Genomic DNA, 18962 nt, shown 5'->3' with positions numbered 1-18962 from the left:
AAAAGTTGTTCGCGCTCGAAGCACATCGAAACAAATGGTCGCCTGTTTTTTCAGGAAAACTGGTCATGTGGCAACTCTGCCTTTAGAGGAACGTAGAACGGTCAACTCTGAATGGTACACAACAATTTGTTTGCCAGAGGTCTTCGGTCAAATACGGAAAACAAACGCCATCGGATCATTCTTCATCAAGACAATGCCAGCTGTCACACATCTCGTCTAACAACCGACTTTATGAACAGTCAAAAAATCGAATTGATGGGTCATCCGCCGTACAGTCCTGATTTGGCACCCAATGAATTATTCTTGTTCCCGAATGTCAAGAATAAATTGCATGAACAACGATTTTCGTCGGCGGAAGGTGCCGTTGATGCGTTCAAAAACCATATTATGGAGGTATCTCAAGAAGATTGGAAAAACTGCTTTGACAAATGGTTCGAAACGAATGCAAAAGTGTATTGACCATAAAGGAGAATACTTCGAAAAACAATAAAGCAGTTTTCATGCCAAATTCCTGTTTTTTCATTGTTAGGCTCAAAATATAAATAGTTACCCTCGTAATTGGTTCCACGAGTTTTCACAATTCCAAAATTAAATATTTTTTTATGTGGGTCACACACATAGACTTTAGGATAAAAATCCTCCCCTAACATCCGAAGAATTTTCTTGGTACAGTAGATTAATGATATGAAATGTGAAAATATTGAGACAAACTCATCTGCTACATTCAAGTGTACATATAATAACAATAAATTAGTACCCAAATTATATGTTTATATTGTTATTACTGCTTCATTCCAATTTTATATCAGCCTTCTGACCACTCCAAACCGCCTCGCCAACAATCATAAATTTCTGGTGACATTCACGCACAAGGCATTAAGTTATAAAAGCTTAACTTTTTATTGATAAATTAGGGCAGATGAAAAAAAAATGTCAACTCATTTTAACTATTTTTATTGCGTTATTTTTGTTCATTTTTTAAATGTTCAAAAAATTAAATTATGCAAACATGAAAAAATTCTTGATGTACATACACAAGTCATTTACAAAAGGGTCAAATGCATCTTATACAAACAGTCACGTATTCACGCCATCGTACATTCTTGGAATGAAGCTCCTAACAAGAGCATCATTCCCACGGATCATTCTCTCAATAACTAATGACCTATCACATTGTATAACAATGTGCCCATCAACAAAGAATAGATGCAAATGCTTCGACTCTATTGTTAAATACAATCCTTTAAATAGTGTGCCGTGCTCTGAATACTGTGATGAAACTCAACTTACATCAGAAAATTTTAAACACGAAAAAATACTTTTGCTTCATAACATTTAGTTACTAATCGATAAATAAAGATGGCAAGCCAAGCTTGGGACATTTTTATGCTCTTTCAGATTACGATCTTTTTGTTTAAATGTTCAAAGATAATATGTATGGGGGAAAATGCTCTAATAAAGATACCTCCATATTCATTATTCTGAAGTAATGAGGTATTAAGATTAATTTGAAATATAAAATCGCAAGCTAATGCAGGTTGTATAACAATGTGGCCCATTCAGTAGCATAAAGTTATATCTTCACTGACATTTTATATACACAGCGTTGATTTCAAATGTGAACTTTAGCTTGATGGAAAGTACTTTTGGTGATATCTAATCATATGGAATTTACATCTAAATATGTTAAAAGTAAAAAGAAGCTGCCCTACAGAATTTTTTCAATCTTCCAACATGCTGAGAAGAAAGTCAAGCCAACCATAATTTTAAAGGAAAACTAACGTCAAAAATTTCAGTGAAAACATACATTCTACCTACAGTGGAAACAATTTGACGAGTAAGTTCCAAGCCGTTACAAACAAGATACTGCATGTTCCTCAAGCGTTAAGTAGCCATCTTTCTCCTAAATTTTATAATCTATTAATGCACACCAAATACTTAAATGCATCTTGCGAGAGCACATTTGCACCTTTCCTCAAACTGGGAATTATTTTACATTAAGAAAATTTGATGCAAATGGTTTTGAATGGATGAATTCTCATCCCAGCAAACACAAAAAAATAAAAAACAAACACTGTCAACTTCCATACACCCACATGCTAAACATTCCCCTCGAGTCACAGATTAGAAATTAACACTCTCGAAATGTGAATGAATTTACAAATAGACAGACTACACCATGTGAACCATAATACATAAAGCATTAATTCAGTATGAACATTCATAACATGTACATTGAGTTACTTAATAATCATTCTTTGCTACTCTAAAAATTGTACTATCACCCGAGCATACAAGCAAGAAGGGAAAAAAATGAAATAAATGAATATGCAACATGAAAATTAATACAGTGACGTAATATGTTATATATGACGTTGTGAAGATGAATCAGCTACACACTCTTCTGAAGACGAACACTGGACCACAGCAATTTCACTCATCATCCACACAACTCGAAAGGAAAAAAAGAACATCAGCATTCCATGTCTTCATCCACTCCTGCATAAGATCTTGGATTGGGTTCACGAGTATTCACAAGCCTGTAACACAAACAGAAATAGGCATTTATAAACAACATTAGTAACTAATGAACACAAAACATATTTATTAAGAGGCAGGAGCTGAGCTGAAACCGACAGTACCAGTGGTACTGGCATGGGAAAGTCCAAAATTAATTACTGAAGAAGCTTTTCAAACAATTTTATAATGGAGATTTTTACATATCTTTGAAAGTTGCCAAAGGAATAATTTTAACACATTGCTGATAGCACTAGTGTTACTCATGTCTTTGTTGCTACAAGTTAACCCAGAAAAATTTAAAAGTAAAGTGCTCCCCTGTGCTTTGCACCACGCTGTGAAGGCGTATAGGGATGGTGGAGTTAGGGCCCCACACTTTCTTGGTCACGGCCGAAGGTGGGGATGATGTGATCAGCACAACGCCCACGCCTTTACCCCTCAGAGTTTCCTCCAGGTACCCACTGGGTGGGCACCAGAGCCGCTTTAACAGGTGGGAAAAAATTCCAGTTGTCTCCTGCCAGAGATACAACCCACGTCTCTTGCATGGTAGGCAGATGCCTTAACGACAGAGGTTTTGACAAACTCTTTATTTTATGGAAGTCCTCAGAGATGCACCACATTAACCCACGAGGACCAAACTTTCAAGATAAATGGCAACTCTCGCTAGTAAATTCTAAAGTATAAAAGTAATGAAATAACTTACCTTGGCATTACCAGGGTGTTGAGATCCAGAGTAGAATAATTGTTGTTATCAACTGCATCCGTTTCTTGTGATGCTTGCTGGTCAAGCACCTTGTTGTCAGCACAGGCTGCACTTCCACCGATGATATCCGTTATATCATTCATCTGCTCGTCGAACTGGGTTGGCAGCACAGGTTTCAAGCGATCGTTGATAACACCTGCTGGTGGTTGCCACAGGACCAGTGCCATTGACGGCTTTTGCCTGCAAGCAGAAACAAGGTATATTCCTTGAGGTTTCCGAATGATGTATATTACTGTTTCTTGATAATACAAGTACTTAAAAAAATTATCAAAAAATTCAAATTAAGTTTCATAATTAAATATCTCGTATTACTTTCAGGATTTGCACGATGGAAAATTTTTAGGTCAGCAAGGGAAATCTACAAAACTCTGACTCCAGCAGGGGAAAACTCATCATTGCCCTCTAAGTTTGGAAAGAATCAAGAGAGGAAATGTTCGACATCTCCCACCAATGAAAAATCTCAAATTCTACACAGTATTTTTCCCCTGAAGTGATTGGTTTTGCATTTCTGGAATAAAAACTCCTATTTTCAAGAAGTTTCAGACACATTTGCACAGAAAGTGTTGAAGAATAGACATTTATATAACACGATAATTTACAATTTTCTGATAGCGACTTTTTTTGGATCAGGGTGAAAATTCTTTTCCCTGATCTAGGGCTAGATTTTTTTATATACACACCACTAATTATTTTTCCCCTACTGACTTACACCTGTTACAAGAAAAAGCTCCCACCACCAAACATGTATGGAAGCTATGAATAGAAACATTTTGATCTTCATGATATGACAAATTTACAATTATGGTCCTCAATTAACAACTGACTCTGGACTTGCATAACGTTAGATAAAAAAAATAATTCATCATTCATAGGGGCACGCATATTTCGTTTTTGACGAAAAAACGAAATTTGAAAAAACACATTGTAGTGTTAATTTTTAATGTTTTTGAAAGGTGTGAGATGCATTTTGTGACCATGTTTTGTCACGAAATAATGCGAAATGAACTGCAAAAAGCGAAATTAACTCTTAAACACGAAATTTAGGGTTTATTCACAGACGCGACACCTTCTAAGGTCTGAATTATCCTGAGAGTTATGCAATTCCCGGAAAATTTATTAATTCTGCTGTTAATATTGGAGAAACAAAAATTGACTCCTTTACACAGAAATAAACTTAATACTCGGATAACTACATAAATGGGCTATTAGAAGTGAAATGTTAATTCTGTGGAATAAGTGTAGTTTTTAAATCAAATTTAGGATTATATTCACAATTTTAAAACCAAAATGTCATTTTATATAGCATTTTTTTATGTGATTATTCACCACTATAACACAGATATTTTATTTTATTTACCGCTTTTGAACCCGAAATTGACTCAGTTTTTATACCGAAATTTTGCTTTTTTATTTACCAAAAATATGTGCCTCTAATCATTCCTTGTTAGTGCAATTTTTAAGCTCCAATAATATGAATAAAAGTATATGGAAAAACATTATTGACAAAATTTTTAATTGTACTGTAAACCTGATCATTTCGAATTTACAATTGACACAAACTTGGTACTCTGAAATGTTTACGACTGGGGGAAGGGAAACATGAATAATTGAAAGATAACTAATATGATAAAATTAGATACAAAAGGATTACTATATACGTTGGGGGACCTAAAAGAAACTGGAATTTTGTAATAAAAAATTGTGAATTTATTTTTAGTTCTTAGAAATGTAATATCTTTCCAAGTTCTGTCCATCTAAACATGTTTTCCACTTTTCGAAGCAATAATTAAACTCTTGCAAAGCGATGCCTTTTAATGCCTCTGTTGTTTTATCTTCATCTCTTCCACGTCCACAAAACAATTTCCTTTGAGAACTCACCGGAGCGAGATCGGGTGGTGAATATTGCAGGTGGATAAGCTGGATCATGCTGTTTTTGGTCAAAAATTGTTTCACACCCATGCCTTGTGCATCGACACATTGTCGTGGTGAAGCCACCCCTCCACACTTTGTCACAACTCAGGACATTTTCATCTCATCGCGTGAAGCAAAGTTTTCAGAACTTGAAGGTAAAACAAGTTAACAGTTTGGCCATTAGGAACAAATTCCGAGTGAACGATGCCTTTTGCATCAGAAAAAGTAGTCAGCATCGTCTTGACATGTCGCCCTGAGCGAGGTTGGTCTGCAAGTGACAATTCACCATTCCTGAAGCGGGAAAACCACTCATAAACTTGTATCTTCCCCAGAGCAGATTCCTTGTAAGCTGTTTCAAGCATTACAACTGTTTCCCCTGCTGTTTTCCCTAACAGAAAACAGGATATCAGAGCTGAAAGTTATTCAAACTATTCAGCCATCACAAAAATAGATGAACAAACAAGAGATGCTCAACAAAAGAATTTACTATGTGGCACCACAACTTCACACGACGACACCGGTCAGCAGACTGATGAAGAAAGGATCCCACAACAGGCATCTAGCAGCGGAAGCATGTACTGCAATGGCCCTGTCCACAGAGAAGGATTCCAGTTTCTTTTGGGTCCCCCCACGTACACACACCAAAGTTTGCTATATTGCACTAATCTGCTCTAAAATGAAGGCATGAAGGAGAGGGAGGGGGCTGCAAGCAAGATTTACCTGCTAAATCCATTCAGATACACTATTTTTTTTAAACATTAGAACGTTTACCTGTTCTTATGTTTGCAAAATCTACAATCTAGCAATACACTTACAGCTTTCCCAAAAGAGCATCTGGAATTACAGGGTCAGTCTTGAGGTACTTCATCTCGTCACACAGCACCAGACGTTTCATTCGGCGTTCATCGCTCTCCTGGGAGTCTATGATCTCTTGCACCAGTGCACTCACTCTTTCTGCACTGGAACCAGCAACCTGTAAGAAAAGACAAAAGAGATGAGGCTTCTGACAGATTTCAGCCTCAACAATAAAATGTATAAAGGCGATGAGCTAATTATTCCTGATTTCAGTTTGAATTCAATCCATCATAATTCTAAAAATATCAGATTTGAACAGAATCTGTTACTCTGAAACTCAGCTAACATCCATGCTTCAGAAATTAGTTTTGTCACATTTCTGTTGCTTCTTCCTTAATGTCCAATTTATGCACAGATAGGCTTCCAGGGGGTTTGCATGGACTTGAAGAGTTTTTATACTTGTTGCAAAGGTTTGAACAAAATAGACTCAATTATTAAATTTTAAAACATCTTGCACTAAATCTAGTACCTCGAAGTAACAGACCTTTTTTTTATTATTCACATTAGGGAGAGTTTATAATGCAAAACTACTTAACAAAAAAACACACTTCCAGATAACGCAGGAAGAGATCCTTCTCAAGACTTTGAAGGCACCGATGCATTTAGTAAGGACATACTTGTGAGAAAAAGTAATTTAATATCTCATTTGTAGAATAAAGTTTCAGACGTCTAGCCTGATATAATGAGACTTGAAAGTGAAATGCAGTTCCAGCCATCTAATCAAATTAATACTAGTTCATAATTAACTGTTATTAATAAATAAAAATAAAAAGTGTTGTATAATTTTAATGAAAAGACTACTTTATACAGCGAAACCTCGATTTTACGATTTTCAGGGGACCAAGTTGAAAAAACTCGAAATGCAGGAAAATGTAAAATTGAGGAAAATTTTGTAACATTTTGCTATTTTGGGAACATAAAGAGTGAATTATAATGCAGGAAAATGTAATTATTTTCCTGTAGTTTACGGTTATTACAAGCATAAGAAAACAGTTTTTTCTTTGTGATGTTTCAGGAGAACACACGCTCTGAAAGAAAAAACTGTTTTCTTATGCTTGTAATAACCGTAAACTACAGGAAAATAATTCTATGATGCAAGCAATGCGTACATACAAGAAAAACTATAGGAAAATGTAAGTTATGGGAATGTAAAATCAAGATTCCACTGCATAAATATGATGCATTTTAGGACATAATGTGGGTCCCCAGCAACAAAAGGTATTTAGAAAGGGGCCCAATGTACAGTAAAAGGATAAGAATTGTTAAACTACATACACATAAAATTTACTGTCATGGCAGATCATATCCCATTTCAAATTATGCATCCACCCCTGTCTCGCCTTTGTGTGTAAAAGTAAAGAGGCCATATTGACACAGAATCTGCATACATCTAACGTACCTTCTGTTGTTCAAGAAGATTCACTTCTTGGGCATTCTGATGAGATGTGTAATCCTTGCTGATGTGGAGCTGACTCAAATGGGCAGCCATCTTCTCCTCAGTGATGTGCTGTTTTGCAGCAGGTCTGTAACCAGAAAATAAATATGGGATAAATTTATGAACATTCAAATATACATACTTTTTCAGATTGTTTAATTTAAAGTTTAAGTAAAAAAAAAACTAATTTTAGTTGACCCTGATCGAGCATTACACTAGCAACTACACACGAAAAACCGCCTGCTGTGCATTCTCATGATGGCAATTAATAATAACCGATGGTGCAACGGTCATGAGGGTCAGGGACAACGTAACGACTGCCGGACTGATGGATGGACACACACACACAGAAACGTGCATCCTTGCATAAACCTGGTCAGTTTGTGGTGTGATCAAGCATTCAGAACTCAACCAGTTTGGACACCGAGGCAACAACAGCCAAAAAGAAACAAAAATTTGTCTAATATAAGACTCCAATGCATCTATAGTTAATGTCTGGCAGTAACAGTTTGGATATATATTCCGTAAAGTGTCGTGTGCATGTAAAAACTTAATAGAGAGTGATACTCTAGGTTCAGCTGATGTCAACAGACACTACAGGAAATTAAAAATAAGAAAATGAAAAGGTGTTGAATAATACATCACAATTCATCCTGGAAAGCAAAGATATTTTTTGTAGTCAAAATGGGCTTGTTTCACTATTTATACTGCTTTTGTATTTCTCATGTACTCATGAAGGTGAGGATGAATACGAATTGATTTGATTTGATTTAGTTTATTTTACTTCACGTTTTGTGCCTCTTGGCTAATTTGCGAAGATGGAGATGAGTGATGAAATGATGAAATTGATGAATGGACATTCACAAACAACCAAGCCGGACCGGGATTCGAACCCGGGACCCTTGGTGTCGCAGTGCGATGTGCTAACCACTCGGCCACAGGGTCGGGCGAATACAAATTGATGAGCAAAGAAAGATCAGATGTGTGTTTTGGCTATCGTTTAATAGTAGAACCTCTGGCTAACCCACTTATGTAAACCACTCATGATGGAGACTGTGTTATTTCAGGCATGACTTTTTCCACTTAAAAAATCCACTGCAAGGTGAAATATTCCTGTCATAACTCCTTACGGGGGGATATGGTTATGACACACTTATGATAAATAAAAAAATATCCAACCACAAATCATTTAATTCCCCAATTACTATTATCACAAATAGCTTTATAAGAAGGTATATGTACATTTAAGTGAAATTACACATAATCAGAAAAAGATTGAAGCATACTAGTCCACATATTCTATGCTAAAAAAGCTACAAACTTTATGAAATCAGAACCACATTCTGCTCATTTATTCACCATAAGCCAATACACACGGAGGAGGCAGTGAATTGATAGACAGCCATCTTGGAAGGGATTGGAAACCCTGCACTTAGTGCTTCCAAATACTTGGGCCTGTGCACAGAAACCAGTTGCAGACATCCACAACTCTGGAGCAATTGTTTTATTATCCAACAGGGATCTTACCATACTTTCAAGTGGCACCATCCAAACCGGTAAGCGATTGTTTTAGGATAGAAGCAATAAATCACACAATCCATGTTTTACAATAATACAAGGAGTTGTTTGTGCTTTTTTTTGGGTTCAGGTATCAAGCAAAGAATAAATCTGCTCTGCCAATTACTCTTGTCAATACAGAGGGACGGTTAATGTTAGGCATTTTATAGCTTGACCTGTGCACACCATCCGGCAACTATCTTGCCAATTTGCTATCCCCAATGTGCATATATACATGGCCTATATTAATGAATTTTCTTGAAAGTTAATTTTGCCATTGCTGGTTATTGAAAAATAAAAAAGCAGGTGCTGCTACTATGTCCTCTCCAGGTTCTTTTCTGGATTCTTATTTTCATTTGTGTTAATTGACCAGCAATGTCCCTGTATCTCAGTACCACAGGCTCAAAAAGTTCTAGGGAACCAAAACGAAATGCTGCCACAAGGATAAAAAAATATCACTGCATTACTTTCGATATATGGCCTAAATACCATATTTACACTCATGCATACGCACACTTTTTTCCAAAATTTTCCCCCAAAAAACTGTGGTGCGTATTATGTTACTGCATATAACATATATATCAACTGGTGAAAATACAAATTACCAGGTTGGATTTTTTTAGCAATTATATTTTTTTAAAAGAACACTATAAAGTGAAATGGCCACTTCTCATGATTTTCCCCTTTGTGACTGAACGTATTGCGATGCCGTTCTGGCAGAATATGAGCATGCACCTCCTGTCACATGGGATGTGTATCAGCGGTATTTGTTGGGCGATAAATAATAGAAAATAACCGAGAACTGCAAATCCATAAGGTAACTTTGATCTTGCTTCCTTCTTCTACAGACTAAACAAGGTGATTACAGCAATGAAAATTTAGGATTTTAAACACAGTGGAGGGAGGGGGGGGGATTAGTATGGGTTGGTGACTCACTGTACACACAAGACGATATACGAGGTGACTCATTGATTATGTATGATGTCATTCGCTGTTAATCCACATAGCAACAGCTTTATGACCTACAACTAAGAAAGCCATTTCTTGAACCTTAAATGTACTGCACATTATACAAGAGATATAATTGTTTGTTGCTTTCCCCATCAAAAACCCGGGTGCGCATGATGCACGTGTAAATACAGTATGTGCCCCTACAGTGGTTCCGGCCAAAGAATGAACTTGGAAATTCTATTTTTGTCTTTTCTGTCGAGAGCCAGGGAAGGTCACATGAACTGCTGAACCAATCGGCTTTGTCCAGTTGCCGTGGTGAGGGGAAATTCTTGTCGTACCCTGCATTGCCAAATTTTTTGTTTTGAGTCTTTTTCGAAACAGGTGGCACCCTCAACAAGGTCAAAGACGACGAAGATTAATGGTTGCCGCTGCGTAGCAAGCGAATGGGTCTTGAATTCCCTGCCTCTCCCTGAAATGCGATTCAAGGGGGCATGTTGACAGGAAGCGGTGTCGTGTAAGACTAAATAAAAATCAGGCATGTAGCAACTGGTAGGAACACCACTCTTATCCCCTTGAACTGGAGGCGGAAAGTCTGGGTTTCCTCAAGTCCATTCTTTGGCCGGGCAGATTTTAGCCGTGAATATAAAAAAAAAAAAAAAAAAAATTGTAAACGAAATTTGTTTATGTGTTAATATTCTGAACTCCACTTACACTTCTAATTTGATTATGTGGGACAGTATTTACACTTTGGATCATTGACTTTGATTTTCAAAACACTTCTAAAATTAGAGCACTAAAAAATCAGCCAATCATCGTCACTCACCACGCATGCCACCACACACACTATTGTTCCTTGGAACTCTCAGAGGAAGACAAGAGCATTCTTCTACACACACACTCTCAAACTCCATGGCAGGCACTCTGAAAATTGTCTCAAATTACACACAAATTGTAATAGTACACACACAATTTACTGTGCAGTATGCACCTCTCTTCGCATTTTAACTGTAATATGACTTCTTCCTGGAAGAAATAGGATCATGTCTCCTACTACTAAACGGCAAGTTTTTATGACGCTAATCTCCAATTTTGTTACACAGACTTCAACTTTTATGCAATGATTCTGAACATACTCGCACTTGAAAAGATCGTCATGTATATGTGTTAGAAGGTACCAAATGCACCTAAAATGTACAAATCATTTTTTTTTTAAAAAAAAAAGCTGAAAACATCGTATATCCAGAAGAACTAAATGTCCTTAACAAACATTGTAACAGAATTCTGGTTGTGTATAAATATCAAGACTGAAATTAGTCACATTTAAAGTAGTTTGTCTTAATAGTTAAATAAACAATTAGTACTATTTTTTCTTGTATGTACGCATTGCTTGCATGATAGAATTATTTTCCTGTAGTTTACGGTTATTACAAGCATAAGAAAACAGTTTTTAATTTGGACGTTTCAGGAGAACACACGCTCCTTTCATCAGACATTTATTTTCATTTTGACTAAAGATACAGTTATAACAATGGTTAGTAATTTTTAAACAAAAAGAATCTGTTATATAATGGATGTTGTCAATGTTACATTGTTGTAATATAGCAACTTAACTGTGAAAAAAGCAGTCTATTTTATTTTTATTTTAATTTTTTTTTTTTTTTTTAATTATGAATCCCAAATATCATCAGGTAATTCAAATTCATCATTGTTTTCACAAAGTCTCTTGATGTTTTCTGTTACATTAAATTTTAAAGATGGTGGCTTACTCCATTTGTGAAAAAGAAAACTCCACACTGGATCTATGTTACCATTTTCATTATTTAATTTATTCCAGTGTTCTTCTGCAATGAACGAGGCTTCCCAGACATTCAACTCTGTGTTTCCCGTTAATCTTTTTAAAACCCTTCTCTTTTTAATCAAATGCTTCTCTTCGATGATATGAGTTGACAAACCTGTTCTTGGGTTTAGATTTATAATGTCCAAATCATGTTCATGCCATCCTATTGCCATTTTCCTTGCTGTTTGTCCCACATAATCTTTTGAACATGAACAACTTATATTATATATTCCTGTGGTTTCCACATCTGGTAGCGAGTTTCTCATTTTGAATTCATTAAATGTACATTCCAAACTTCTTGGTGATTTAAAAACAATTTTGAAATTAAAACTTTTAAAAATTTTTGCAATTTTATGTGAGAATCCCTTGTGGAATGGAATGCACACAAATTTCTTTTCAACAGATTTTTCATCTTTGTCTCTTTTCCTTTAGTTTTCTTGCAACTTGTTTTTTGATTTGGTTTATTCTGTTAGTGTGAAAGCCATTTTCTTTTGCTATATTAAAGAGCCTTTCTTCTTCATTTTTGATATCCTCATTATTATTTAATGTAACAGAAAACATCAAGAGACTTTGTGAAAACAATGATGAATTTGAATTACCTGATGATATTTGGGATTCATAATTTAAAAAAAAAAATAATTCTAAAATAAAAATAAAATAGACTGCTTTTTTCACAGTTAAGTTGCTATATTACAACAATGTAACATTGACAACATCCATTATATAACAGATTCTTTTTGTTTAAAAATTACTAACCATTGTTATAACTGTATCTTTAGTCAAAATGAAAATAAATGTCTGATGAAAGGAGCGTGTGTTCTCCTGAAACGTCCAAAGAAAAAACTGTTTTCTTATGCTTGTAATAACCGTAAACTACAGGAAAATAATTAGTACTATTATGAAGTAAAGATGAAAGAGATCAGTCAGTACTTTACAAGTTTGATTGATTGATTGATTTGGTGTTTTAAGTCCACTTTTATGCACAGAAAGCCTAATCGGGACTGGACTTGCAGTTTAAAGTGGGATCCGAACCACAATGTGCATTCACCGGGAACCCTTGATTACAAGGTGACGATGCTACCACTGCGCCATTGGGAAGGCCCTAGAACTTTACAAGTATCTGCCAAAAGAACCACTATTTTACAATGATCTTACCATTAAATATTCAGGTAAATAACAAGTTTTAATGCAAAAATTTCCCAATATATTATAGGTTATATGACTACGTGGTATATGTCACTCAGGATCTCAAATTTGATCAGTACAGTACCAATCAGTACTCTATAGGTATATGCGTAAGGTTACTAAAATTGACAATGATTTTACCAATTAAATATTCATGCAAATAACCTGAGTTTTAGTGTAAAAATCTGCCAATATGTTATAAGTTCTATGACATAGGTATATGTTACTCAGGATCTTAAATTTGATCCGTACAGCATATATTACAGGTAAGGTATGTATACTTTCCATATCCACTAGATATTGTATGAAACGAAGTGACTGTGCATTCCACGCAACAAAAGTATTTGTGCCCAAACACATCCTTTTCCATGCACACATTTCAATCCAATGCACTATATACAATTCATCAACAAGAACTGATAGATGATACACATTCATACATTCAGAACTTACACTTAAGTGGGTGATAGGAGGAAGGTTTCAAAATTGCACTTATCGAGATTATGGTACCATATCAATTTTCCATATTGTAGTAGCTCTTAGTATAGAATAATAACATTTTCTTGTGCATTTTTGCACACACACTTGTGTGCAATCCAAGTCGCAAACAATGACTATATTGAAGTGTAGGGCATTCATCAAATTAATGTTCAAGATACCACTTGCCAGGATATAAGCCCATTTGTCACTTTCACACCAGTCTTGCGTACATTTCCAGAGCTCAACGAACTCAGGAAATTTTAGGATATCGCTTGGGCTACAACCGAGTTAAAAAAAACAATTGAAGATGCATTAAGTAGGGAAGAACAATTACATGATTTGGAGATGAAATTTTTGTAATGGAAAGGGCACTGGTCTGGTACTTGATTCAAGAGAAATAGTTCAGTGCACACTAGATAGTTTTCCTGATGCATGCTCTACACCATACTTGGTCATTTTCAAAACTGTCTAGATTGCATTTTCACAGATATGTTGGGGTGTCATTCAGGCATGTTGCAAGTTGCTCTTTGTAGAGGCAATGTTCAGTGCAAAACAATCTCAAACTCAGTGCTACTTGGGAATTTTTATCGATAACACTGTATTTAGAAAAAATGTAAAAGATGAAATCACATTCCACAATTACAATTTATGTAGTCAATACACGGAAAGCATTGTGATGCCGGATTGAAGCTGCCTTCTGCTTCCGTACTGTGTGTCTGTGCTGCAGATTATAGTGTGTGACATTCGAGCTGACGCTTGGCAGGAAAAGTGGCAACTGTACTGTAAGGCAGATATCAAGTTTCAGACAATTTCAATGGCACAAGAAAGCAACGGGGCAAAAAAACGTAATGGCATGTTTGCAGATTTAGACATGGGCCTAGGCTAATCAAGACTGGACCAAAAAAAGCTTAAAATGTGATCTGAACCACTATGCGCCTCCACCAGGTATCAAACAAGGGACCCCTTGATTACAAGGCGACAACATTAGCACTGCTCTGGTGGCAGACACATGGAGCATGCTTTGCATTAAGGGAAGTACTGCTAGGTTTCAGACTTTGTGGTACACCTGCAGTACTTTTGACCTATACCAGAGTTTATACCTTGAAGCATTGGTCTGTTATTGGATTCGATCAAAACTGGCTGACATGTTTTCAATTCCAATATATTAAATTCAGACTCTGCATATCACAGCTTACAGTTAGTTCGATGCATACCTGGTTTTGATCGATGTGTCACTTTGGAAAAAAATCTGTGACACCCGATGCATAGGAAATATTTTTTTTAATGTGTCTGAACATGGAAAAATGAATAAAGGGAGATTTGAAAGAATTCTTTAGGTACAGAAGTAGAATTTAAGGCACACTACACTCATAGTTCACATCTCCACACTACTCATAAACTACACAATATACAGCAGTCTGAAAGAATTCACTCACTCATTCATCCAAGAGGTCCTCACGCTCTGGTCCACATCATGCTTTGAAAGGGTGAAACTGAGAATAAATCACAAAATAGAGAACAATTTTAACACATGCCACACCTTTTCATCAAATAATATCTAAACATAAAGAACCAAAATACGTAACCTCACACTCAAAGCAAAGAAAATTAATATAATACCTAGAAATGAAATCTCTTTACAGCTACTATAACTAATCACATACATATCAGATTTGTATCATTCGTCACTATCATTACAAATGTCTACACAACTCTCAATGTAGCAGTTATGGTATTAATGCTATTTAATATGCAATGATAAATTGCTTCAGGCAGATTCCTATCCTATGTACTTCTAACGAATCAATAATTAAATTACTTTGAAGAAGACACTGCATTGTAATGTTTTTCTTGGCCTTTAAGGCATGAATATTTACCACTAAGTTAACCTTGACTGTGAATGGACTGTCCGTTTTATGCTCAGATAAGCTGTACACTGTCCTGGGAATCTTTGGAACAAGTGAGCAAAAGCATGTGGCGTCGCGAGAGTTCTCGACCAATGAACTCTTGAAGAGGGGAAGTGATTGCGGGTAACAGCCATTTCCAGCAGTGACAATGTTTTGTTCCACCAACTTGCTTTCTCCCCTACTCTTCCGTTATACACGGCCTTGCTCTACAGAATCCAGGGACAGTATAATCGGAAGTGGTGTCTGAATCACGGTGCAACGTGCCTCCAGCACGAATCAAATCTAATATGTTGCCACTATGCTGTAGGGGAGACCCAAATGAATGAATGGTAAATTCTATGTATGGTTTATAATGGATTCAACTCCACAGCTCATGGTTTCATAGTTGCCTTCATCTTTTTTTGTGCACTGTGATTCTCATTCTTACGTTTTGAATTGTCAATTATTATTATTTGTCATGGATTATACAGCACGGCAGTTCACTAGTCATTAATCTTGTTGTTGAAGTCTGAAACCACAAAATATCAAGTATAGACACACTTGACATCATTGTCATTCTCAATCTTTCTTTAAAGTCTCCACTAAGTTATTTCCACCAACACGTGTTACCAATTCAGATTACATATCGCTATAAACCACTTGATAGGCACATGAAAGACATACAGCATAGACAAAAGAACATTCTTCTCACAAATTTCTGTCTCATATCAAATACATAACACTAAAATTATATTTACAAGAATAGAAACAAAAATACAAATCAATACATATTTCTAGGATTTCTTTTGTTCCACACACACATTTGGACACACTATTCACTCCTGTCCCATAAAAATGCAAACATACCAAGGTGAAAAATTAAATAGAATAGAAATATCTGTATATAAGAACACTCACCCTTCAGCATCTGGTCCGCTCTTTCTCTTCTGATGGAAAAAGCCAAAGCAAGCCTCCTTCCGCTGTTGCTTCTGCATTTCGAACGAAACAGAGGGTTCAGCCGTGAATCTGTGAAAGAAAGATGCCATGTAAAGTTCCAGAATGCCCTACAGAAAACAACAAGCATTCGAAAGGTGCCTCTACGAAAGTAGCTTTCTATTTCATATTCCTGCCATCTCTGGGGAGAGAATGAAGTATGTGGAGAAAATGGATAACTGCACATTCCTCTTGCATGTACTTAGATTGCATTCCTCCTGCAGTTTACACTTTTTACATGCATTTAAACTAGGGCTAACATGATACTGGTGGATAGATATCAGCCGATACCAGTGGAGATACCAACAGTATCGGTTGGATTTCATTTACTGATACAGGGTGGCCACGCTAGGACCATGATAAAATTCAAGTATAATTCCCGGTTTTCAAGGTGAACTTTCCAAAAATTGAAGGGTACAAGCAGGGGTTTCCTCTATTTTAAACTTAGGCATCACAGTCTCTCACCATCCACATACACAAATATAGAAACAATATAAAGGGTCTGTGCGATTTCAAGGTATCCAGAAATTCTAGTTCAATTAAAACTGTATATATATTTAAGGTGCGGAGTTTACTTGTACAATTTCACATACTCAAACTAGAAATACATCTGGAAACACAAGTCGCAAATGTTACGGGATATACTCATAGTAATCTACAAAAAAGTGTTAATTGCATAAGAATTTAAAATTTACCTAATCGACTTCAAGATATTTTACCGCATTCTGTAGGTTTGGTGCGTATTACTCACAATTCCAGAATATAAAAAAAGACATTAAAAACTGTACTTATGCATGCGAGTATGTTGTTCCTATTTTTTCTTTCTGTAGAACTACGTTTCGGAGATTAACTATCCCCTTCTTCAAGTTCGTATGAAAGAACTAGGTACTTAGCATAGTACCACGACAAAATGTAATATAAGGATTGTGGACAAAGGTTGGTGTGGATACATTTAAAATATTGGGCAGGAATGGCCGAACCTGCAAGTTGTATAGTGATACATGCAGGTTTCTTTAGTTTTTTAACATGAGAATAGGTTTATTGTGCATGTTTTTTTAGTGAACGACGAGCTTTTTATATACCTCTAGGGCGAGGATATAATATTTTAAATGTATCCACACCAACCTTTGTCCACAATCCTTATATTACATTTCGACGTGGTACTATGCTAAGTACCTAGTTCTTTCATACGAACCTGAAGAAGGGGATAGTTAATCTCCGAAACGTCGTTCTACAGAAAGAAAAATAGGAACAACATACTCGCATGCATAAGTACAGTTTTTAACGTCTTTTTTTTTATATTCAAGATATTTTACCTTGCAATAATCTTCTGCCTGTCAGATACAATTGTAGTGTTTTCTGAAAAGGGGCACTAATAAAGCAAATGGATTCTCTTTCACTTTACACGGGGCTCTTTTAGTTTCCTTCTTTGATAAAAATAAAATCTAAACTGTGAAAAACTTTCCCCAGGGCATTCATAAATATGTACCAGGTGTATAAGCTTAAATCTGCTGTTTGCTCATAGATGGCGTTAGTGAGCGTATGAAGCTACCATGGGCACGCCATACCTGGTGTTTGTATGAGTTGGACATCGGCCAACACGAATCAGTGCACATCGTCAGCACGTGCAGACAACAACAGACAGTGTTCCTGTGGTAAGCATGTCTAGTTTTGTGCCAGAAAAAGAGCATATGCGGGAAGCTTTGCTTTTCTGCTTCCATTTAAAGAAATCGGCTGCTGAATCGCATCGAATGCTTGTGGAGGCCTATGGTGACAGTCATATATCGGAAACAACGTGCAGGGATTGGTTTCGTCGGCAATTTTGACCTGAACGACAAGAAGAGTAAAAATCGGCCCAGGAAGGTTGAGGACCATCAATTGCAGGCTCTTTTGGACGAGGACGATACCCAAATGCAAAAGATGCTTGCCGAGCAATTGGGTGTTACTCAAGCAGCCATTTCCATGCGTCTACGTGCCATGGAAAGGTTCAAAAGTTTGGAAAATGGGTGCCGCATGAATTGACCGATCGGCAGCTGGAGAGACGCCAAAACACATGCGAAATCTTGCTTGCCAGACAAAAAAGACAGTCTTTCCTGCATCGGATTGTGACTGGCGACGAAAAGTGGATATATTTCGAGAATCCTAAACGCAAGAAATCGTGGGTTGATCCCGGCCAACCATCAACATCTTCCTCGAGACCAAATTGCTTCGGCCGGAAGACGATGCTGTGTGTTTGGTGGGATCAACAGGGTATCATCTACTTTGAGCTGTTGAAACCTGGTGAAACTGTCACTGCCAACTGCAACCACCAACAACTGATCAAATTGCACCGTGCTCTGTGTGACAAAAGGCCGGGTTATCAACAAAGACATGACAAGCTGATTTTCCTCCACGACAACGCCCCATCGCACACGTCAAGACTGGTCCAAAACTACTTGGAGACACGAAACTGGGAGGTGCTACCCCATCCCGCCTATTCACCAGACCTGGCCCCTTCCGACTACCATCTGTTTTCGTCGATGGGCCACGCCCTCGCTGAGCAGCACTTCGATTCGTATGCAGACGTCCGAAAATGGCTTGATGAGTGGTTTG

The 18962-nt window shown here is 36.6% G+C and overlaps 1 protein-coding gene across 7 annotated transcripts in view; it reads right to left on the bottom strand.

Moving 5' to 3' along the window:
- Positions 1 to 944: 944 nt before the first annotated feature.
- Positions 945 to 18962, bottom strand: part of LOC146002466 (uncharacterized) — a 31064-nt gene continuing 13046 nt past the window's right edge. For 6 of the 7 annotated variants that reach the window (XM_083140328.1, XM_083140329.1, XM_083140326.1 and 3 more), the window contains exons 3-8: positions 16296 to 16403; positions 14928 to 14984; positions 7446 to 7569; positions 6007 to 6164; positions 3221 to 3460; positions 945 to 2540 (exon numbers count right to left, since the gene is read on the bottom strand). In XM_083140328.1, coding sequence (XP_082996454.1) covers positions 2474 to 2540; positions 3221 to 3460; positions 6007 to 6164; positions 7446 to 7569; positions 14928 to 14984; positions 16296 to 16403 — 754 coding nt within the window. In that variant the 3' untranslated portion in view covers positions 945 to 2473. The remainder of the gene's footprint in view (positions 2541 to 3220; positions 3461 to 6006; positions 6165 to 7445; positions 7570 to 14927; positions 14985 to 16295; positions 16404 to 18962) is intronic. The other variant, XM_083140333.1, reaches the window with a different exon arrangement.

Source organism: Lepisma saccharinum, chromosome 18, assembly GCF_977018435.1.
Source record: "Lepisma saccharinum chromosome 18, izLepSacc3.1, whole genome shotgun sequence".
Lineage (NCBI taxonomy): Eukaryota > Metazoa > Arthropoda > Insecta > Zygentoma > Lepismatidae > Lepisma > Lepisma saccharinum.
Note: the sequence above shows the minus strand (reverse complement) of the source record. Positions and strands in the feature narration are given on the sequence as shown.